The sequence below is a fragment of the Pseudophryne corroboree genome, chromosome 1 (assembly GCF_028390025.1).
Source record: "Pseudophryne corroboree isolate aPseCor3 chromosome 1, aPseCor3.hap2, whole genome shotgun sequence".
Taxonomy (NCBI): domain Eukaryota; kingdom Metazoa; phylum Chordata; class Amphibia; order Anura; family Myobatrachidae; genus Pseudophryne; species Pseudophryne corroboree.
Genome location: NC_086444.1, coordinates 668,993,697 through 669,011,716, shown reverse-complemented (window position 1 = coordinate 669,011,716; position 18,020 = coordinate 668,993,697). Strand labels below are relative to the sequence as shown.

The following is an 18,020-nucleotide window of genomic DNA, read 5'->3' as shown; positions in this document are numbered from 1 at the left end:
CAATTGCTTACTCATCTTAACCAAGTACTTTACAGTTACTTCATTGTTACATTTCAGATCATCCTGGGGGTTAATCATAACATGGGGTTGTCGACCAAACAGAATTTCAAAAGGAGACAGATTAAGAGTGGGAGTGGTTCTGATGCTGTATAATACGATTGGCAAAGCTTCAGGCCATAACAGTCCTGTTTCAGTCATTACCTTGCTCAATTTATTTTTAATAGTGCTGTTAACTCTTTCCACCTTTGCACTCGCCTGGGGGCGATACGGAGTATGCAGCTTACTATTAATTCCCATCAACTTACACATTGTTTGAAAGACTTCACCTGTAAAGTGGGTACCCCTATCACTTTCAATTATTCTAGGGATACCGTACCTACACACAAATTCCTGCACAATTTTCTTTGCAGTAAATACAGCGGTATTTGTGGCCGCAGGAAATGCTTCAACCCAATTTGAAAATACATCAATACAGACCAAAACATACTTTAAATTTCTACAAGGTGGCAATTGTATGAAATCAATTTGTATCACCTGAAAAGGGCCATCTGTTGGAGGGATATGAGATGGCTCTGTCGGTATTGCCTTTCCGATATTCTTCCTCAAGCAGGTGAGACATGTCATCGCTCTCTTACCCGCATGGGAAGAAAATCCTGGGGCGCACCAATAAGCTCTTACTAGCTTGCACATCCCTTCTTTGCCTAGATGAGTCAGCCCATGTGCTGCTTCCGCTAGACTTGGAAGGTATGCTCTTGGTGCCACTGGTTTACCATGTCCATCTGTCCAGAGTCCTGAGGACTCCTGGTCATATCCTTTTGACCTCCAGACTGCCTTTTCCTGTGGGGAACACAAATTTTGCATTTCACACAATTTCTGTGTGTTTACAGTATTAAATACCATCAGTCGTGTACTATCTGTTTGTATGGGGTTACTAGCTGCTGATTTAGCAGCTTCGTCTGCTCGGCTGTTACCAAGTGATACCGGGTCTTGGCTATACGTGTGAGCTTTTACACTTGATAACAGCCACTCTGTCGGGTTCCTGTATCGCTGTTAGAAGTCTTTTGATGTAGGCTGCATGCGCTACGGGTGTGCCAGCTGCCGTCATGAAATTTCTGAGGCACCATAGGGCTCCGAAATCATGGACTACTCCGAATGCGTACCTAGAATCTGTGTAGATATTGGCTGACTTGCCCTTAGCCAATTCACATGCTCTGGTCAGGGCAACCAGTTCAGCAACTTGTGCTGAGTGAGGTGGGCCTAGCGGTTCTGCTTCTATGGTACCTTGGTCATCTACGACTGCGTATCCAGTACACAAGTCTCCCGAGTCCGTCTGTCTGTGACAACTACCGTCAGTGTAGAAAGTAAAATCTACAACTTCCAGTGGGTTGTCACTGATGTCAGGCCTTGCCGTGAAATTTTGGGTCAAATATTCCATACAATCATGCATGTCATCCCCCGTATTAAATCCTCCTTCACCACCACTCTCATCCTCCACCCTTTGTGCCTGTCCAGGCACACCTGGGAGATACGTTGCAGGATTTAATGCGCTGCATCTCCTTATGGTAATGTTTACGGGGGCCATCAGTGCCAATTCCCATCTTGTAAACCGCGCTGATGAGACGTGTCTGGTTTGGGCAGAATTTAGTAAGGCTGACACTGCATGTGGTGTATGAATTGTGAGGTTGTGTCCTAGCACTACATCTTCGCTTTTTGTAACTAGCAATGCTATCGCTGCAACACTTCGCAAGCATGTGGGGAGGGATCGCGCTACCGTGTCAAGCTGGGCGCTGTAGTAAGCTACCGGCCTGCTGGCATCACCATGCTTCTGGGTTAGGACACCTGCTGCGCAACCAGCACTCTCTGTTCCGTACAGCTCAAAGGGTTTCCCATAGTCAGGCATACCTAATGCTGGTGCCTGTGTTAGGCACTGTTTTAGTCTTTCAAATGCCATCTCGGATTCGTCTGTGTGCGAGATCTGATCAGGTTTACTTGATGAGACCATCTCCTGCAAAGGTAGGGCTAGTATGGAAAAACCTGGGATCCAGTTACGGCAATTCCCACACATTCCTAAAAACGTTCTAATCTGTTGCTGGGTTTGTGGCAGGGTCATGTCACGAATTGCTTGAATTCTATCAGCGGTAAGGTGTCTCAGTCCTTGTGTTAGACAGTGTCCCAAATACTTCACACGGGTCTGGCATAATTGTAACTTGTCTTTGGAAACCTTGTGTCCTGTGTCTGAAAGATGAAACAGGAGCTGTTTCGTATCTCTCAGGGACGCTTCCAATGAATCTGAACACAGTAGTAAATCGTCCACGTACTGTATCAATACTGATCCACTCACTGGTTGGAAAGACTGTAAACAATCATGCAGAGCTTGTGAGAAAATACTTGGACTGTCTATGAAACCTTGGGGTAAGCGAGTCCATGTATATTGAACTCCTCTGTATGTAAATGCAAATAAGTATTGGCTGTCAGGGTGTAGAGGTACCGAGAAGAAAGCGGAGCAGAGGTCAATCACAGTGAAAAATTTGGCAGTGGGAGGGATTTGCATTAGGATGACAGCTGGATTTGGCACTACGGGGAATTGACTCTCAACTATTTTGTTGATCCCTCTTAGATCCTGCACTAATCTGTAACCCCTCCCCCCACTCTTTTTAACAGGGAAGATGGGACTATTTGCAGTGCTGGACGTCCTTACCAGAATGCCCTGTTGTAGCAAGCGCTCTATTACAGGGTAAACTCCTAACTCCACCTCTGGCTTCAGAGGATATTGTGGGATTTTTGGAGCTATCCTACCATCCTTTACTTGCACAACTACTGGGGCTACATTTGCCATCAATCCAGTGTCTTGTCCATCTTTGGTCCAAAGTGACTCCGGTATCTGGGAAATCATTTCTTCTACCTTGGACGGACACCTATTTATAGTAACGGTGTGTGACATTAATCTTGTTGGGGAGTCTAGCATATCTTGCGCTTCCTGAGCGTGGTTTTCGGGTATGTCCAAGAACACACCTTCAGGAGTACAGTATATGACGCATCCCATTTTGCACAGAATCTCTCCCTAAGAGATTAGTCGGAGCCGATGCAGCCAGCAGGAAAGAATGCTTGGTATGCAAAGGCCCTATCGTAATCTCTGCGGGTTTGCTTAAAGGGTAGTGCTGTACTACGCCTGTTACTCCCATGGCTGGAATTGTTTTACCATTGGTTCTCATGCCCACGGTCGAATTTATCACTGACTTGGCCGCCCCCGTATCTACAAGGAAATTTAGAGATTTACCAGCTACATCAATTGTGACCTCGGGTTCACTTCCAAGGTTCGCAATTAATTTCACTGGCCTCGCCCCTATGGTGCGTGGTGGCCTCCCTGTATTGCGCTGGCAGCTATTACCTGTGAAGGGGGTAAATGGGATCTATCAGTGACTTGTCAGTCTCTTTTTGGGGGTTACCTTTTTGTTTCCCCTGCGTGTGGCTCATAACTCCGTCTCTGCGGTCCTTGCTCCCAATTTCATGTGTCATGTCGTTGTCTAGGGGGTTGGTATGATCTTTGTGCATTCTTTGATTTACAGTCTCGTGCAAAATGTCCCTCTTTATGACAGTAATAACAAGTTACCACATTTGACTTACCCACAGGGGTCGGAGATTTATACAGAGATGGCCTTGTGGTCAGGGCCTGTGTACTTACGGCCATTAACTTATCACTTTGTGACTCCCTGTGTCTGGTGATATTCCGTTCATGATCAACAGCAGCCTCTCTCAAAGTAGCCACCGACAGACCTCGCCAACATGGTTGGGTGGTCTGTACCCTTGTCCTTAATACTTCTTTTAAACCTTCCATTAACACAGATACTGCTACTGCTCTGTGATTTACATTTGTCGAAATATCTTCTATGCCTGTATACTTAGCCATTTCCTGTAGTGCCCGATGAAAATAATCAGCAGCTGTTTCTCCCTCTTTTTGTTTGATGGAAATTTTTTTATTCCATTTGGCAACAGCTGGAAAATACTCTTTTAACTGTAAATGTATTCTCTTTACATTATCTTGGTTGTACACATCCGTAAGGGGTACATCTTCATCTAATTTACAGTCAGCTAAAAATCTTGCAGAGTCGATATTGGAGGGTAAACATGCCCTCAGCAATATCTGCCAGTCTTTGTTATTGGGCTCCACAGTATTTCCTAGATCTCTAATGTATTGCTGACTAGCAGCTAGATCTTTCCTAGGATCAGGGAATTCAGACACCATTGTTCTTAATTCCATTCGGGAAAAGGGGCAGTGCATGGCGATGTTTCTGACAGGAGTGATTCCTGAAGTGTCAGTTTTCCCATTTGGCACTGCTATTACCCTAACGGGATTAAGTCCAATAACATCCTTCTGAGTAGATTCTACAACATGTGGTGAAATGGTTTCAGCATAGTGTATGGTGCCGTACTTACCAGATGATACGACCTCACCTGTCCCTCCGCTAGGGGGCTTTGACGCTAATCTTACGGGCTGGGCCGTGCCCACTGTTGTTTCTGCTATGGTGGCTGCTAGAGAGAGTGCCGATATTGTTGTTGGCTCATCCTCTTGATCACACTCCTGGGGAAAGTTTAAAACAGGGTACAGCTTGCACGGGTTAGTATTTGCATCAATAATCTTAGTCACATTATTATTAACATTTATACAGTTACTAAGTGCATGTTTATCATTCACCAGTGTGCCATTCTCTGTGACCACCTGCTCTCCCGTTATGTATGGTGGCGGTGGCGCCGTGGCTATCAGTTTCTTGATAGGGTTAGATCCAGCCGCCTGAGCCAATCCTCTCTGTATTTCACCCTCCTGCTGCCATAACTGTAAATAGTCATAATGTTTGATTCATCTCTTTGCAGATTTAATGAGACATATCCTTCTCCTTAGATTTTGCAACACATCTGGGCTAAAACTGCCTTCCCGTGGGAACTTTTCCCCATCGTGCACAGTCATTCTTTCCCATTCATCGCACAAAACCTGTGTGTGTGTGATCCGTATTTCTCACACATTACATACCTTGCCGACCCGATTGGTCGGTTTACTAAGTCAACCCGAACCGAGGTTGATCGCCCCCTACCTGAACAACTGGCCCCCATCCTTGCAGGTGTTGCTTTCACTACCTCTGACCTTCAAATCAGGGTCTTCAGCAAACCCTTACAAAACCAAGATGTCCTAGGCAGGCCGGTGGCGAAGTTTACCGAGTACTCCACTCACTCGCCCACGTCGACCAATACGCCCACACACTGCCTTAGCGCTGGCGTACTCAACCTAGGGCCCCTGCGACCTGAGCCTCTATTTACTGGAACATGTGGGTGTGATCCGAAGAGCACTTAACCCTTTCCAGTAACTATTGGTTGTTGGATAGTTCCCAAGTGACTAGCGAACTTCCCTTAAAATAAAAAAAATATTACACAAATCACGTTAGAATGTACAAATAGCGTTTATGACCCCTCTAGCGTACGCAAATGGTACTGGGTCAAGTTACTAACTAATGCACACAATTACGTGCGGTACAATCGTTATGCACATAAGCAACTAATCTTATGTGCGGAGCGACCAGTGGAATCGAAAATTGTGGCTGCGAATTCCTTCAGCCTGAGCTTAATGGCCTATATGGGTATCGCACCAACCCTTTCTGGTGTTGTGCTACTCTTTATCTATAGCGGACTTCTTAGTCTGCTGTACCTGGACCTCCTGGTCTGTCTGGACCTCCTGGTCTGTGCTACAGTAGACCTCCTGGTCTGCTATACTCTAATGCTCTTTTTTTAATGTTTAACAAGGGATGCCTCCCAAGCCACCATGCAGTCACTTACACGTATGTACCTTCACGAGAACTCGATTTCCTTTGGTTCAACCCCAATTTTTTTTTAGAAACATATATATATGTATACACACTCTTTCACCTCATATACACTTTACTTTCGTTTCTGCGCAGAAATCCCTTTCATTCAGTAACACAGTTTAGTCCAGATGAGTTGCAAATTAGAGAAGGATCTATTAGCTTAAAATTTTGGACACTGAAATTGACTTGCGCTATTATCGCGTTACCTCCTTTTCGCCTACTTAAAATAATACTATCGTGTGATTTGTATTATGTGGGCGTACCCAGACGCTCCGTTGCGTAATATACGCTCCGTGCGTCGACCCTTGCGTCGCGTACACTCGTTCTGCCCCTTGTTAGAGACACGTGTACGTAAGCCAGGTATGTCCACAGTAACACAACTAACACATTTATCAATGTAAATGACCTTTAATTGTAATCATCTACTGAACACCACACAGAACTTCCTTGTATTTTAGGCAAGCCGTGTGCGTGTTTTACAAATTACTTCCTTACGTATTAATATAAACTTTTAACTACCAATAGCAACAAATCTTTCTCAGCACGTTATCAATTGTGAAATGGCAAACAGGAAGGTGATATGTGAAAATACACAAATAAAAGGAGATACAGTTGTGTGTGTGTGCGTGCGTGTGTGTGTACGCAAAACAGAAATAAACAGTTTAAAAAAAAACAATAGCGTATTGTTCTTACCTCCGGTTCCGGATCCCACCAGCACTCCTTCAATCTAGCGAAACAGACGCTTATCTAGTCAGCACTACTGTATCCCGATACGAAGGGATACTGCCTTCCCGCCCTTGCTGACGGATAACGTTTGTTTTCGCTAGTGCGGATATGTGGAGGACGGACGAGCCGCCAATTGATAATGCTGATTTAGATTACCTTATAACTTCACAATAATGGGTAAGAGACACAGTACGCAATTGGCGTATGGGGTACCGTAAGGGTACATATTTAGCGTAGCATACGCTAGGCCGTGACCGAGACGCACATGCGGCACGCTCGCTCACAGCTTAATGCGTGGTGTCGAGCACGCTATAGGCGAGCGACAACCGTAATGCTACGCTATCAGCGTAGCGGACGCTCGAGAACACGAGGAGATCACGAGCGGCGCAAACGCTCACAAGATGACAATCAGTAAACCTTGAATGTAACACACAGGATATTCTTATACTGTAGACCTTGTACTGAAACACTGTAGCGATATAACGCTGCTTAACCTGGTTTACACTAAAGCTGTTTGAGCGATAGAGACGCTCCTATTACCCTCTGCAATATAATGAACACACTATACCGTGCTAAGGATCCAACACCTTTACTAACAAGCTTTTAGTTATATCGAAAAGGGGTAAAACAGTTACAAGTCATACACTACATACTAACATATAATTCTAACAGAATATCTAGACAGAAATATACAATAACGTTACAATCTTAAACTAAACAGAGAGAGAGAGAATGTGGCCAATACAAACAAAGAGCGAGATAATCACAGAGAATTACTTACACACACTGGGAACGATCGCAGCGCAGCCTGGTACCAGCCCCGAGTTAGTCAATATGAAAACCGTTTGTGGAGAGTGAGGGAGCTGTTCAGGCTGGCTGATCTTATATACACTGAGTACAGTATACTACAAAGGGACCTACAATCTCATTGTTCATTGGACACAGGAATGTCTCCTCGCATCATATCAAAAGGTCATAGGTTAGTTTGAACAGGTGGGCTGTGACTATTTCAAACAGCTCAGGTGGGTGGGAATCTCCGGATTCCCGCCGCATGGATAATGAACTGCAAATATAGAATATGTCCAGAAACTACTAATGGCCATAACTACACGCAGGAGCGATTAATCTTTACCTAACCAACACGGATTATTGCTATAAAAATACTCTTCGGTTAGGTACCAGACACCACTGTTCAACCTTAATCAGACCCTTTGTACCACGCAAAGAGGGATTCCCAAGTCCGTGAACAAGTCACATTAACCAAACTTACAGTTATCATTAAGGGGAACATTATCTATAAAACGAGCTATTTGGTTCTATTATTAAAGGATTGAGTCGCCCGCTAGACGCACACAAACTCTACCGTAAATGCACATACCACGCGCTCGAGCGCATAGCCGAGGCGCCATCACGCGGCTGCGTATATCCGCACGCACGGGAGAGAATGTGCACGTGCAGCAGGCACGCGCATGAGGTGCATATATGGCAACGTGCAGCGTGATATTTTTCTGACTTTGACACCCGTTACATTGCTGGCCTTAGCTTCGGCAAGACGTGTGTCGGAATTGGGGGCGTTGTCTCACAAGAGCCCCTATTTGATTTTTCATGAAGATAGAGCTGAACTCCGAACTCGTCAGCAATTTCTTCCAAAGGTGGTGTCTGCGTTTCATATCAACCAGCCTATTGTGGTTCCGGTGCTTATTGACACCTCTTCCTCTTCAAAGTCCCTGGAAGTTGTGCGGGCTTTGAAAATCTATGTCAAACGGACAGTTCGTTACAGAAAAACGGACTCGCTGTTTGTACTCTATGATCCCAATAAAATTCTGTGTCCTGCTTCCAAGTTTTCTATCCAGCACGCTTACTCTACGGCAGGTTTGCCGGTTAATAGATCTGTACATGCCCACTCTACTAGGTTGGTGGGTTCTTCCTGTGCGTCTTCATGGGGTGTGTCTGCCTTACAGCTCTGCCAGTTCTGGTTCGAACACGTTTGCTAAGTTCTACAAGTTCGTTACTTTGGCCTCTGAGGACCTTCAGTTTGGTCATACAGTTCTGCAGGTCCTTCAGCACTCTCCCACCCAGTTTGGGAGCTTTGGTACTTCCCCATGGTACTAATGTGGACCCCAGTATCCTCTAGGACGTAAGAAAAAATAGGATTTTAATTAACGTAAATCCTTTTCTCGTAGTCCGTAGAGGATAATGGGCACCCGCCCGGTGCTTCGTTTCTGCACTGTTACTTGGTTAAGCAATGTTAATTCAGCTGTTGCGGTTCCTGGTTCATGTTTGGTTAGCATGGCTTTCTTCTTGTGGTGTGTGTGTGTGTGCTTGTTCGGAATCACCACTACCTATCCTTCTCTCACGGTATGTCTGTCTCCTCGGGCACAGTTTCTAGACTGAGTCTGGTAAGAGCGGCATAGAGGGAGGAGCCAGTGCACACTCTTGATTTCTTAACGTGCCCAAGGCTCCTAGTCGACCCGTCTATACCCCATGGTACTAATGTGGGGACTGTGAGAAAAGGATTTACCGGTAGGTGATTAAAATCCTATTTTAAAAATAGACAAGATTCTGGCTTCACAAACACTGATTTCGCCTTGTATTTAGACCGATTCCGGTCTCTCTCCATGAGAGTACTCTGCATAATGGTGCCTTCATTTGAGGCACTTTGGTTTGCACTGTTCCGCTCAAGAAAATGTCTAATGAAATTGTGCGCCAGGCAGATAGCTGGTCATCATTTTATACGTTTGTTATTTTTGCATCCACAGATGCCACTTTTCGGAAAAATGTTTGACAAAAAGCTATTTTGAGCTCTCCCTCCATTAGGTATTTTGGCAACTTTCAGTGTTTCTCAATGTATGTACTTCTATACACTATAGGTCTTCCTCCTACAATAAAATGATTTAGCATCACCAAAAAAAAGGACAAATATCCTGTGTTTATTCCTGTTTTTCACTATTCTTCCGGATAATTTATTATTACTTTTAACCCAATCCCACCGCTGCCTCCTTCTACAGATTACTGGTCTGATTCAGAATTGGTAGCAAAATGGAATTATATTGAATTTGAATTACTTCTAGGAAATAATAAAAAAAAAGAAGCAGCTTGTTTTATCTTTGTTGCATTGGTTATAATTGGATGGGAACTAAATCCTTGCAGCCTACCCCTTACCCACCCCTCCGGCAGCCCACCCATTACTCACCCCTCCGGCAGCCCACCCATTACTCACCCCTCCGACAGCCCACCCCTTACTCACCCCTCCGACAGCCCAACCCTTACTCACCCCTCCTTTAACCCACCCCTCTCGCAACCCAACCCTAACTATACCCTCCCGCAGCCCAACCCTAACCGTCCGCTCTCGCAACCCAACGCTAACTATGCCCAACCCTAACCCTAACTCTCCCCTCCCCCTAGTGCCTAACACTAACCGCTGTACTTACCTCCGGGATTCCGTTAGGGTGCCAAATTCTGCTGTTGAGATTGTTGGGATCCTGACTGCCGGGATACTGACCACATCCTGTTAAAACAACTGTTTTCTGAATAGCTTTGTATTCAGTTTAGGGGCTATCTGCAATTATGTATTTATTTTTATAAAAACATGTTTGCTCATACTGAAATATTTTAAAATATTAAGTGTGTATATAAATAAATTAAACCATTAAAATCAGTAGTTGCCGTTCCAATCTGCTTTTTACTGATAACATTGGCTTGTATAATAATGCGATTTCTTTCATTGTCACAGCAGCTTGGCATCTGTTATTACAACTATGAAGTTGTAAAGAATCACTTTTATTTGCCAGTTTTAACTTCTTAATGCACAGCTATCTTAATTCCTTCAGAATCGGTATTTTGTACATCTGAGAAAACGTAATGTGCCCTGCACAATGTTTATGCAGTGTCCAAGTAAATTTTTATTTTTACTTTTTATATTAGTCACATTGTAAATCATTTGGTGAGAGCAAAGTGTAAAGAAGTTACTTTGCATAAGGATGGACCACTTGGAGAGACAGTGTTGGAATGCTACAATTGCGGGTGTCGAAATGTGTTCCTCCTGGGATTCATTCCTGCTAAGGCAGATTCTGTGGTTGTGCTTCTGTGCAGGTGAGTCACTTTGTGAATATCTCTGGTGCTTTGGATTTCTTACCCTCTAACTTTCATACTGTTTATTTTTCCTCCTTTTAAATCATTAAATACTGCCCAACATATTTTGATGAGCATAAAACCTATTTATAAAACGAATATAGGATATATTAAATACATTATTTGCTTCCTTTACCCAAATACTTTTAACACTTTTCCGTAAAAACCACACCTATTCCAGACCTGTCTCCATATTAAACAACATGAATCAATTTAGTTGCTGTATCAAGGTGCTATAAAACCCACAATCACAAGGCATAATGATACCTAAAATAGTATGTTGTAATTTATGCAATGTTAGCTATATCTTTAATAACATAATTATTCATCAAACACATTTTATTAAAACCTGATGATAAAGTACCTAATTGTCGTTCCATTTACTTTTATTACTAATCTCTTAAATCTGTATCTTCCTCATGGCTGTGTCCCAGATTCAATTACAGTTCCCATGTTATCAGTGTTGGTTCAGCATTCCTAGGGTAGTAACATCCTATCACTATTGGTCCCAGTACATATTACAGGAAGCGGTTAAAATACCGCTAGTTGGGATCCCGGTGGTCAAAATGCCGACACCGGAATACCAACTACCAGTGAAATGCTGCCGCCGGGACACTAGTGAGGTAGACTATTCTCCCTCTATGGGTGAACACGCAAGGGGCTTTCTAGTGCTTGTCCGCTTCCGGTATACTAGTGGCCGGGATGCCGCTGTCTGTATACTGACGGCTGGCATCTCAGTCGCCAGTCATTCATACTGAACCGCATATGACAGCTAGCAGTCAACACAGATTGCGCCCACTTATACATACACATGTATAACGAGATGCACATTTCTGCTGCGGAGTACACTGGGCTCCACAGGGAATGACATTGGGGTGTAGAGTAGGATCTGGATCCGAGTCACCAACAGGCTCAAAGCTTTGACTGTTCCCAGAATGCCTAGCGCTGCCTTCTCTATAACCCCGCCTCCATGCACAGGAGCTCAGTTGTAGTTGGTGCCATGCAGTAAGCAGGCATACAACAGGGGGGCTGCTCCTGCAGCCCTGAGAAGAAGCTTTTAAAGAAAATTGAAGACTTCAAGGGCTGCAGCAGAGACACTGACTGTGTTAGATGTCAGTCAGACATCTCCTGATGCAGCTCCATCACCTCCCTCAGCGGCGCTGTACACTCCCGCGCCCTGGTTGCCGGGTACCTAGAGCAGAGGCTCCGGTTTTCTTCCAATTAGTCACACACTCGACCGCTGTTCTCCTGGATCGCGTGGCCGCACTCAGGGATGAGGTAAGGAGTCCCCTCGGCGGGACCCGCTGTACATCGCCATCCCGCGTGGCCGGTGTGGACACTGTGGCAGTACAGGGACCCCACTAGACCATCAGGGAATGGGCACAGGTCTGTTTTCTCTCTCAAAACTGCTTATTTAAGCACCCAGTACCCGGTGGTGAAGTCCAGCAGGGGGATAAGGCTTTGACCTGTAGCCCCTCCCCCAGCACCAGGGCGCCATTTAAAGTAAATGTTCCCGCCCTGGAACTGCATATCTCTCTCCCCCTCACTCCCTGTGAGCGTTTGTGTGCCATTATAGCATGCAGAGCTGATCCTGGGACTGTTTGGGCAAATCCTCCTATGTAAAGCCACCTGCCTGTCAGCACTGTGCATTTTACTGGACACTTAAGTATTTTGCATGTCTGCTGACAGTGAAGGTTAAGAAAGTGCATTTAGTCAGGGTTATTTAGTACAAGTACCCTGTGATATACATCCAGTCTTTACTGTGCATTGTTATATCTATTAAGTGTATAGCTATACTGAGTACTACTATGTATTGCTACTCCAGTGCAGTTGTATTAAATGTCATAATTTCTGTGACTCTGTGTGTGTGTGCGCATATAGCTGCTGTGTGACCTCCATTTCGTGCATCTCACTCAGATTGCTATCCCTATATTCTATAACCTGAGGGGGCTACGTGTGTCAGGTTTATCATAATAATAATAATAATAATAATAATAATATACTTTATTTGTCATTAGCAAAATCGACAATGAAAATGCAATAAGAGTCTCACAAAGCCATAAAAATAACAGTAACATTTTGCCACATTTTGGAAACATTTGCACACAACCTACTGATCATTTAACAGCCGGATAGCAGTTGGAAAAAAGCTATTTGACATGCGGTTTGAATGAGCGCGGATACTCCTGAACCGTTTTAAAGATGGCAATCTTTCAAAGATCAAACAATTTGGATGACTCTCATCAGTAAATATACTCCTAGCTTTCCTTAATACATTTCTAATATACAAGTCTTTCATACTTGGCAGAGGCACCCCAATGGTCCTACTGGCAGTTTTAACCACCCTCTCAAAAGCTATTCGTTCCGCTGCAGTGCAATTTCCAAACCACACTATCATCCCATACGTTAAAACGCTCTCTACGATACTATGATAAAACCTAACCAAAGTGCTTGTGCTTAAGCAAACAGCTCTAAGCCTCCTCAAAAAGAAAAGGCGTTGCTGCGCCTTTTTAATCAAAAAGAAACTGTTCACAGACCAAGTTAGGTCATTTGTGATATATGTACCTAAAAATGTAAAAGAGACCACCTCCTCAATCGGCTTTCCATCCAAAGACACAGGAAATAATGGTCTATTACAACCCCGCCTAAAATCAACAACCATCTCCTTTGTTTTGGACGTGTTTAAAACCAAACAGTTTACTTTACTCCATTCCAGTAAGCGTAAAATTTCGGATCTATAAGATGACTCATCGTTACCACTTATCAAGCCGACAACCGCCGTGTCGTCTGCAAATTTCACTACTTTGACGGAATCAGAAGTTGAAAAACAATCATACGTAAATAGAGAATATAGTAACGGGCTCAAGACGCACCCTTGTGGGACCCCCGTACTTATACAGATCTAATATAGGTAGTTCACAGGATATATTCAGTGTGTATTTTTCTCTGAGTTTTAGTCCCCATATACCTCTAGAATTCCCTTTTTGTGCTGCAATGCACTGCACAGGGGGTTCTTGTCAGGGGTACTGTGCTGCTGATATTGTACTGTGTTGCCTTGCATTGATCTTTTGATTGTTAGCTACAAAGTGCAACAGTGCTGGTGCTGATCCCACATTGTGTGGTGTTGACGCTACAGACGCATTTGAGGATAACATAGCAGCTGAGGGTTCAGGTTGTGGGGGTTCCTTACCCCCCCAGTGGGACTGTAGCAATGTTGGTGCAAAATGACCCACCTTGGGTTACCTTCTCCACGCTATTGACTACGCTGGTAACTAGACTAACCTCCTGTGCTTATGGTCCCCGCGGTTAACCCGCCGTGGGCAGATCAACTGTCCAATCAGTTGCAGCAATTGAACCAATCACTGACTGCTCAGAAGTCTAACCCTCGCCCACCTAAGGCCAAGGGATCCTCTAAGCGGGCCATTACTTCCTCACAATCCGCCAACGTCCCAGACACCTCGTCTGATGAGGATGGCGTTTATACTGACCCCACAGATTCTGATCCCGATGCTTCTGATGGGGAAGCTGTTTCACAGGTGGATGTTCCTGACTTGTTGGAGGCTATCAGGCTCATTCTTCAAGTTGATGATGACCCGGAGCCTGATGCTGCCCCTAAGAAACCGGACAGGTTTAAACATCAGAAAGTGGTTAAACAAGTTTTACCTCACTCTGACCATTTAGTTGACATACGTCAGTAGTCCTGGGGAAATCCAGGAAAGAAATTCACGCCTCACAAGAAGATGCTGGCTCACTACCCCCTCGCTGCGGAGCTAAGTAAAAATTGGGAAACAACCCCGCCAGTGGATTCGCAGGTGTCGCGGCTGGCGGTATCCTCAGCTCTGCCTGTAACTACCGTTACGTCCCTGAGAGAGCCAACGGATAAGCGTGTGGAGGTTTGTTTTAAAGGCAATTTACACCCTAACCGGTGCTGCGCATAGGCTCACCATTGCAGCGGCATGGGCTGCAGAAGCTGTGGAAGCGTTTGCTCAGGAGCTGGAGGCGGAGTTGCCTTCCAATGCTTCTGATCATGCTAGACCATGCTTGTCGTATATTGTCACAGCGTCTCATTACATTAAGGAGGCGGCTCCTGATGCTGGTATTCTGGCGGCCAAGGCTTCTACTACGTCCATTTTGGCTCTCTGGATTCTCTGGTTACGATCCTGGTCTGTGTACATGGACTCTTAAGAGATACTCCCTTTCAAGGGAGACATTTTTTTCGGAGAAGATCTCAACAAGATAGTGGCTGACTTAGCTTCTGCTAAAACAGCATGTCTGCCTAGTACTGCTCCTTAGGTGCCGAAGGCTAAGAGTACTCCCATTCGTTCGTTTTGTCCTTCAGGGAAAGCAAAAGGTCAGGTGTACCCGAAACAGGTTCGCACTTCCAAACCCAGTAAGCTCAAACCCAAACGTACCTGGGCAGCCCGTCAACCTGCTTCCAAAACTGATAAGCCTGCCGCATGACGGGGCGGACCTCCCTCTGGGGGATCCCAGTGTGGGGGGGTCGACTTCTAGGGTTTACCCAGGAATGGTTGAAGACCACTTCCGATGCCTGGGTATGGGAAGTCGTCACTCGAGGTTACGCCGTATCCTTCAAGAATCGTCCCCCTCATCGATTTTGCCTGACAGACGTCCCTTCGGATCAGGTGAAGGTTAAAACTCTTCATTCGGTGGTACAGTCCCTCCTGGACACAGGAGTGGTAGTACAGGTGCCTCTGGCTCAGAGAGGCAAGGGGTACTATTCACCACTATTCCTAGTCCTGAAACCGAATGGGTCCTCCCGGCCGGTCTCCAAGTTTCGTATGGAAACTGTTCGCTCTATTGTTCTGGCATTGGAACCTGGGGATTATATGGTCTCCCTGGACGTACAGGATGCTTACCTGCACATTCCCATTGCAGTGTCTTATCAGCAATACCTGAGGTTTGCAGTTGGCAACCTCCATTACCAATTTCGGGCTTTACCATTTGGTTTGACCACGGCTCCGCGAGTCTTCACCAAGGTCATGGCGGTAATGACGGCTGTACTCCGCCGTCAAGGGGTCAGGATCCTACCATACCTGGATGACTTGTTGATCCTGGCAAATTCCCCAGAAATTCTCCTACGCCATCTGGATCTGACTATCCAGTTTCTGCAACTGGCTCATCAACTGGAAGAAATCTTCCCTGGTCCCTGCTCAGAGCATGATGCACCTGGGGGCGTTGTTGGACACTCACAACCAGCGGTTGTACTGGTCTCAGGAGAAGGTCCTGAAGCTTCAGGACAGGATTCGATGCTTCCGATCTCGTCCGCAAGTGTCGATACATTCGGCAATGCAAGTGCTAGGTCTCATGGTGTCGGCTTTCGACATGGTGGAGTACGCTCCATTCCATTCCCGCCCTCTGCAGAAGCGGATTCTTGCCAAGTGGGACGGCCTGCCTCACCGGATCACGTCTCAAATTATCTCCTTGTCTCCGGAGGTCCGTCTGTCACTGAGCTGGTGGATACAGGACCAACGATTGAGCAGGGGTCGTCCCTTCTGGATCTCCAACTGGGTCTTTCTGACGATGGACGCCAGTGTGAGAGACTGGGGCGCGGTGTTGGAGCAACACTTCCTTCAGGGTCGGCGGACCAAGGAGGAGTCCCTCCTCCCGATAAACATTCTGGAATTGCGGGCGGTGTTCAACTCATTGAACTTGGCCCAACATTTAATACAGAACAGACCTGTTCATGTACAGTCGGACAACGCCACCACGGTGGCGTACATCAATCATCAAGGCGGCACTCGAAGCCGCATGGCAATGAGGGAAGTATCACGGATTCTTCAGTGGGCGTAACACCATCTGCCAGCCATATCAGCAGTGTTCATTCCGGGGGTCCTAAACTGGGAAGCGGATTATCTCAGTCGTCAGGACGTTCACGGCGGAGAGTGGAGCCTCCATCCAGAAGTGTTTCAACTCCTCTTGGACAAGTGGGGCCTCCCAGATGTGGACCTGATGGCATCTCGATACAACCACAAGGTTCCGGTCTTCGGAGCAAGGACAAGGGATCCTCAAGCAGCGTTCGTGGATGCACTTGCAATTCCATGGAACTTTCGGCTGCCATACGTGTTCCCTCCGGTGTCACTCCTGCCCAGAGTAATAAGGAAGTTCAAGCAAGAAGGAGCAATCCTACTTCTGATTGCTCCAGCGTGGCCCAGGCGGCATTGGTTCTCAGACCTTCAGGGTCTCTTGATAGAGCGTCTCCTTCTACCTCCGCAGCGCCCAGATCTCCTCGTTCGGGGCCCCTGTGTATATCAGGATTTAACCCGATTGGCTTTGACGGCGTGGCTCTTGAAGCTTCCATCTTAAGGGCCAAATAATTTTCTGAGGCTTTCATTCAAACCATGTTGAAGGCCCGGAAACCGACTTCTACTCTGATTTATCATAGGGTCTGGAATTCTTACTTTGCTTGGTGCGCATCTAATAATCATGACGCTTACAAGTTTAGTATGGCCAAACTTTTGTCCTTTCTACAACAGGGCCTGGACTTAGGCCTTCGTCTGGCCTCCATCAAGGTTCATATTTCTGCCTTGTCTGTTTGGTTCCATTGAAAAATTGCGACTTTACCTGATGTACATACGTTCACTCAGGGTGTGTTGCGTCTTCAGCCTCCTTATATCCTGCCTGTGACCCCTTGGAACTTGGTGGTTTTGGAGGCGTTGCAAGGGTCTCCGTTTGAGCCTCTTGAATCTGCAGGCCTTAAGTATCTTTCTCTTAAAGTGTTTTTGCTGGCTATTGCCTCTGCTAGAAGGGTGTCAGATCTGGGTGCCTTGTCTTGTAGGTCTCCATATCTGATTTTTCATTGTATTCCTGTGGTTCTTAGAACACGTCCCTGGTATTTACCTAAGGTGGTGTTTTCCTTCCACCTTAATCAGAAGATTGTGGTTCCGGCCTATGCATCTCCTGACTTATTTTGGATGTGGTACGGGCTCTCTGTATCTATGTGAAGAGAACTGCCTCCATCAGGAAGTCGGATTCTCTTTGTTCTGTTTGGTTTTCACAAACGTGGCTGGCCTGCTCACATGCAGACCCTGGCCAGATGGATTAGAATGGTGATCGCACATGCTTATGTACAGGCTGGCCTTCCGGCTCCTGCTACCATAAAGGCCTATTCTACTCAGTCTATTGGACCATCTTGGGCGGCCCGCCGTGGTGCGCCTCTTGAACACTTGTGCAAGGCGGCTACGTGGTCCTCAGTGAACACATTCATAAGGTTCTATGCCTTCGATGCTTCTGCCACCCAGGATGCTTCCTTTGAACGCCGGGTACTTGTGCTCGCTACAGTGTCCCCCCTCC

At 45.9% G+C, this 18,020-nt stretch overlaps 1 protein-coding gene across 1 annotated transcript in view; it reads left to right on the top strand.

The window, feature by feature from the left end:
- UPF1 (UPF1 RNA helicase and ATPase) overlaps positions 1–18,020 on the top strand; it is a 477,022-nt gene that overhangs the window by 112,562 nt on the left and 346,440 nt on the right. Inside the window, exon 4 of the mRNA XM_063955016.1 lies at positions 10,503–10,670. Within this exon, the coding sequence (XP_063811086.1) occupies positions 10,503–10,670 (168 nt within the window). The remainder of the gene's footprint in view (positions 1–10,502; positions 10,671–18,020) is intronic.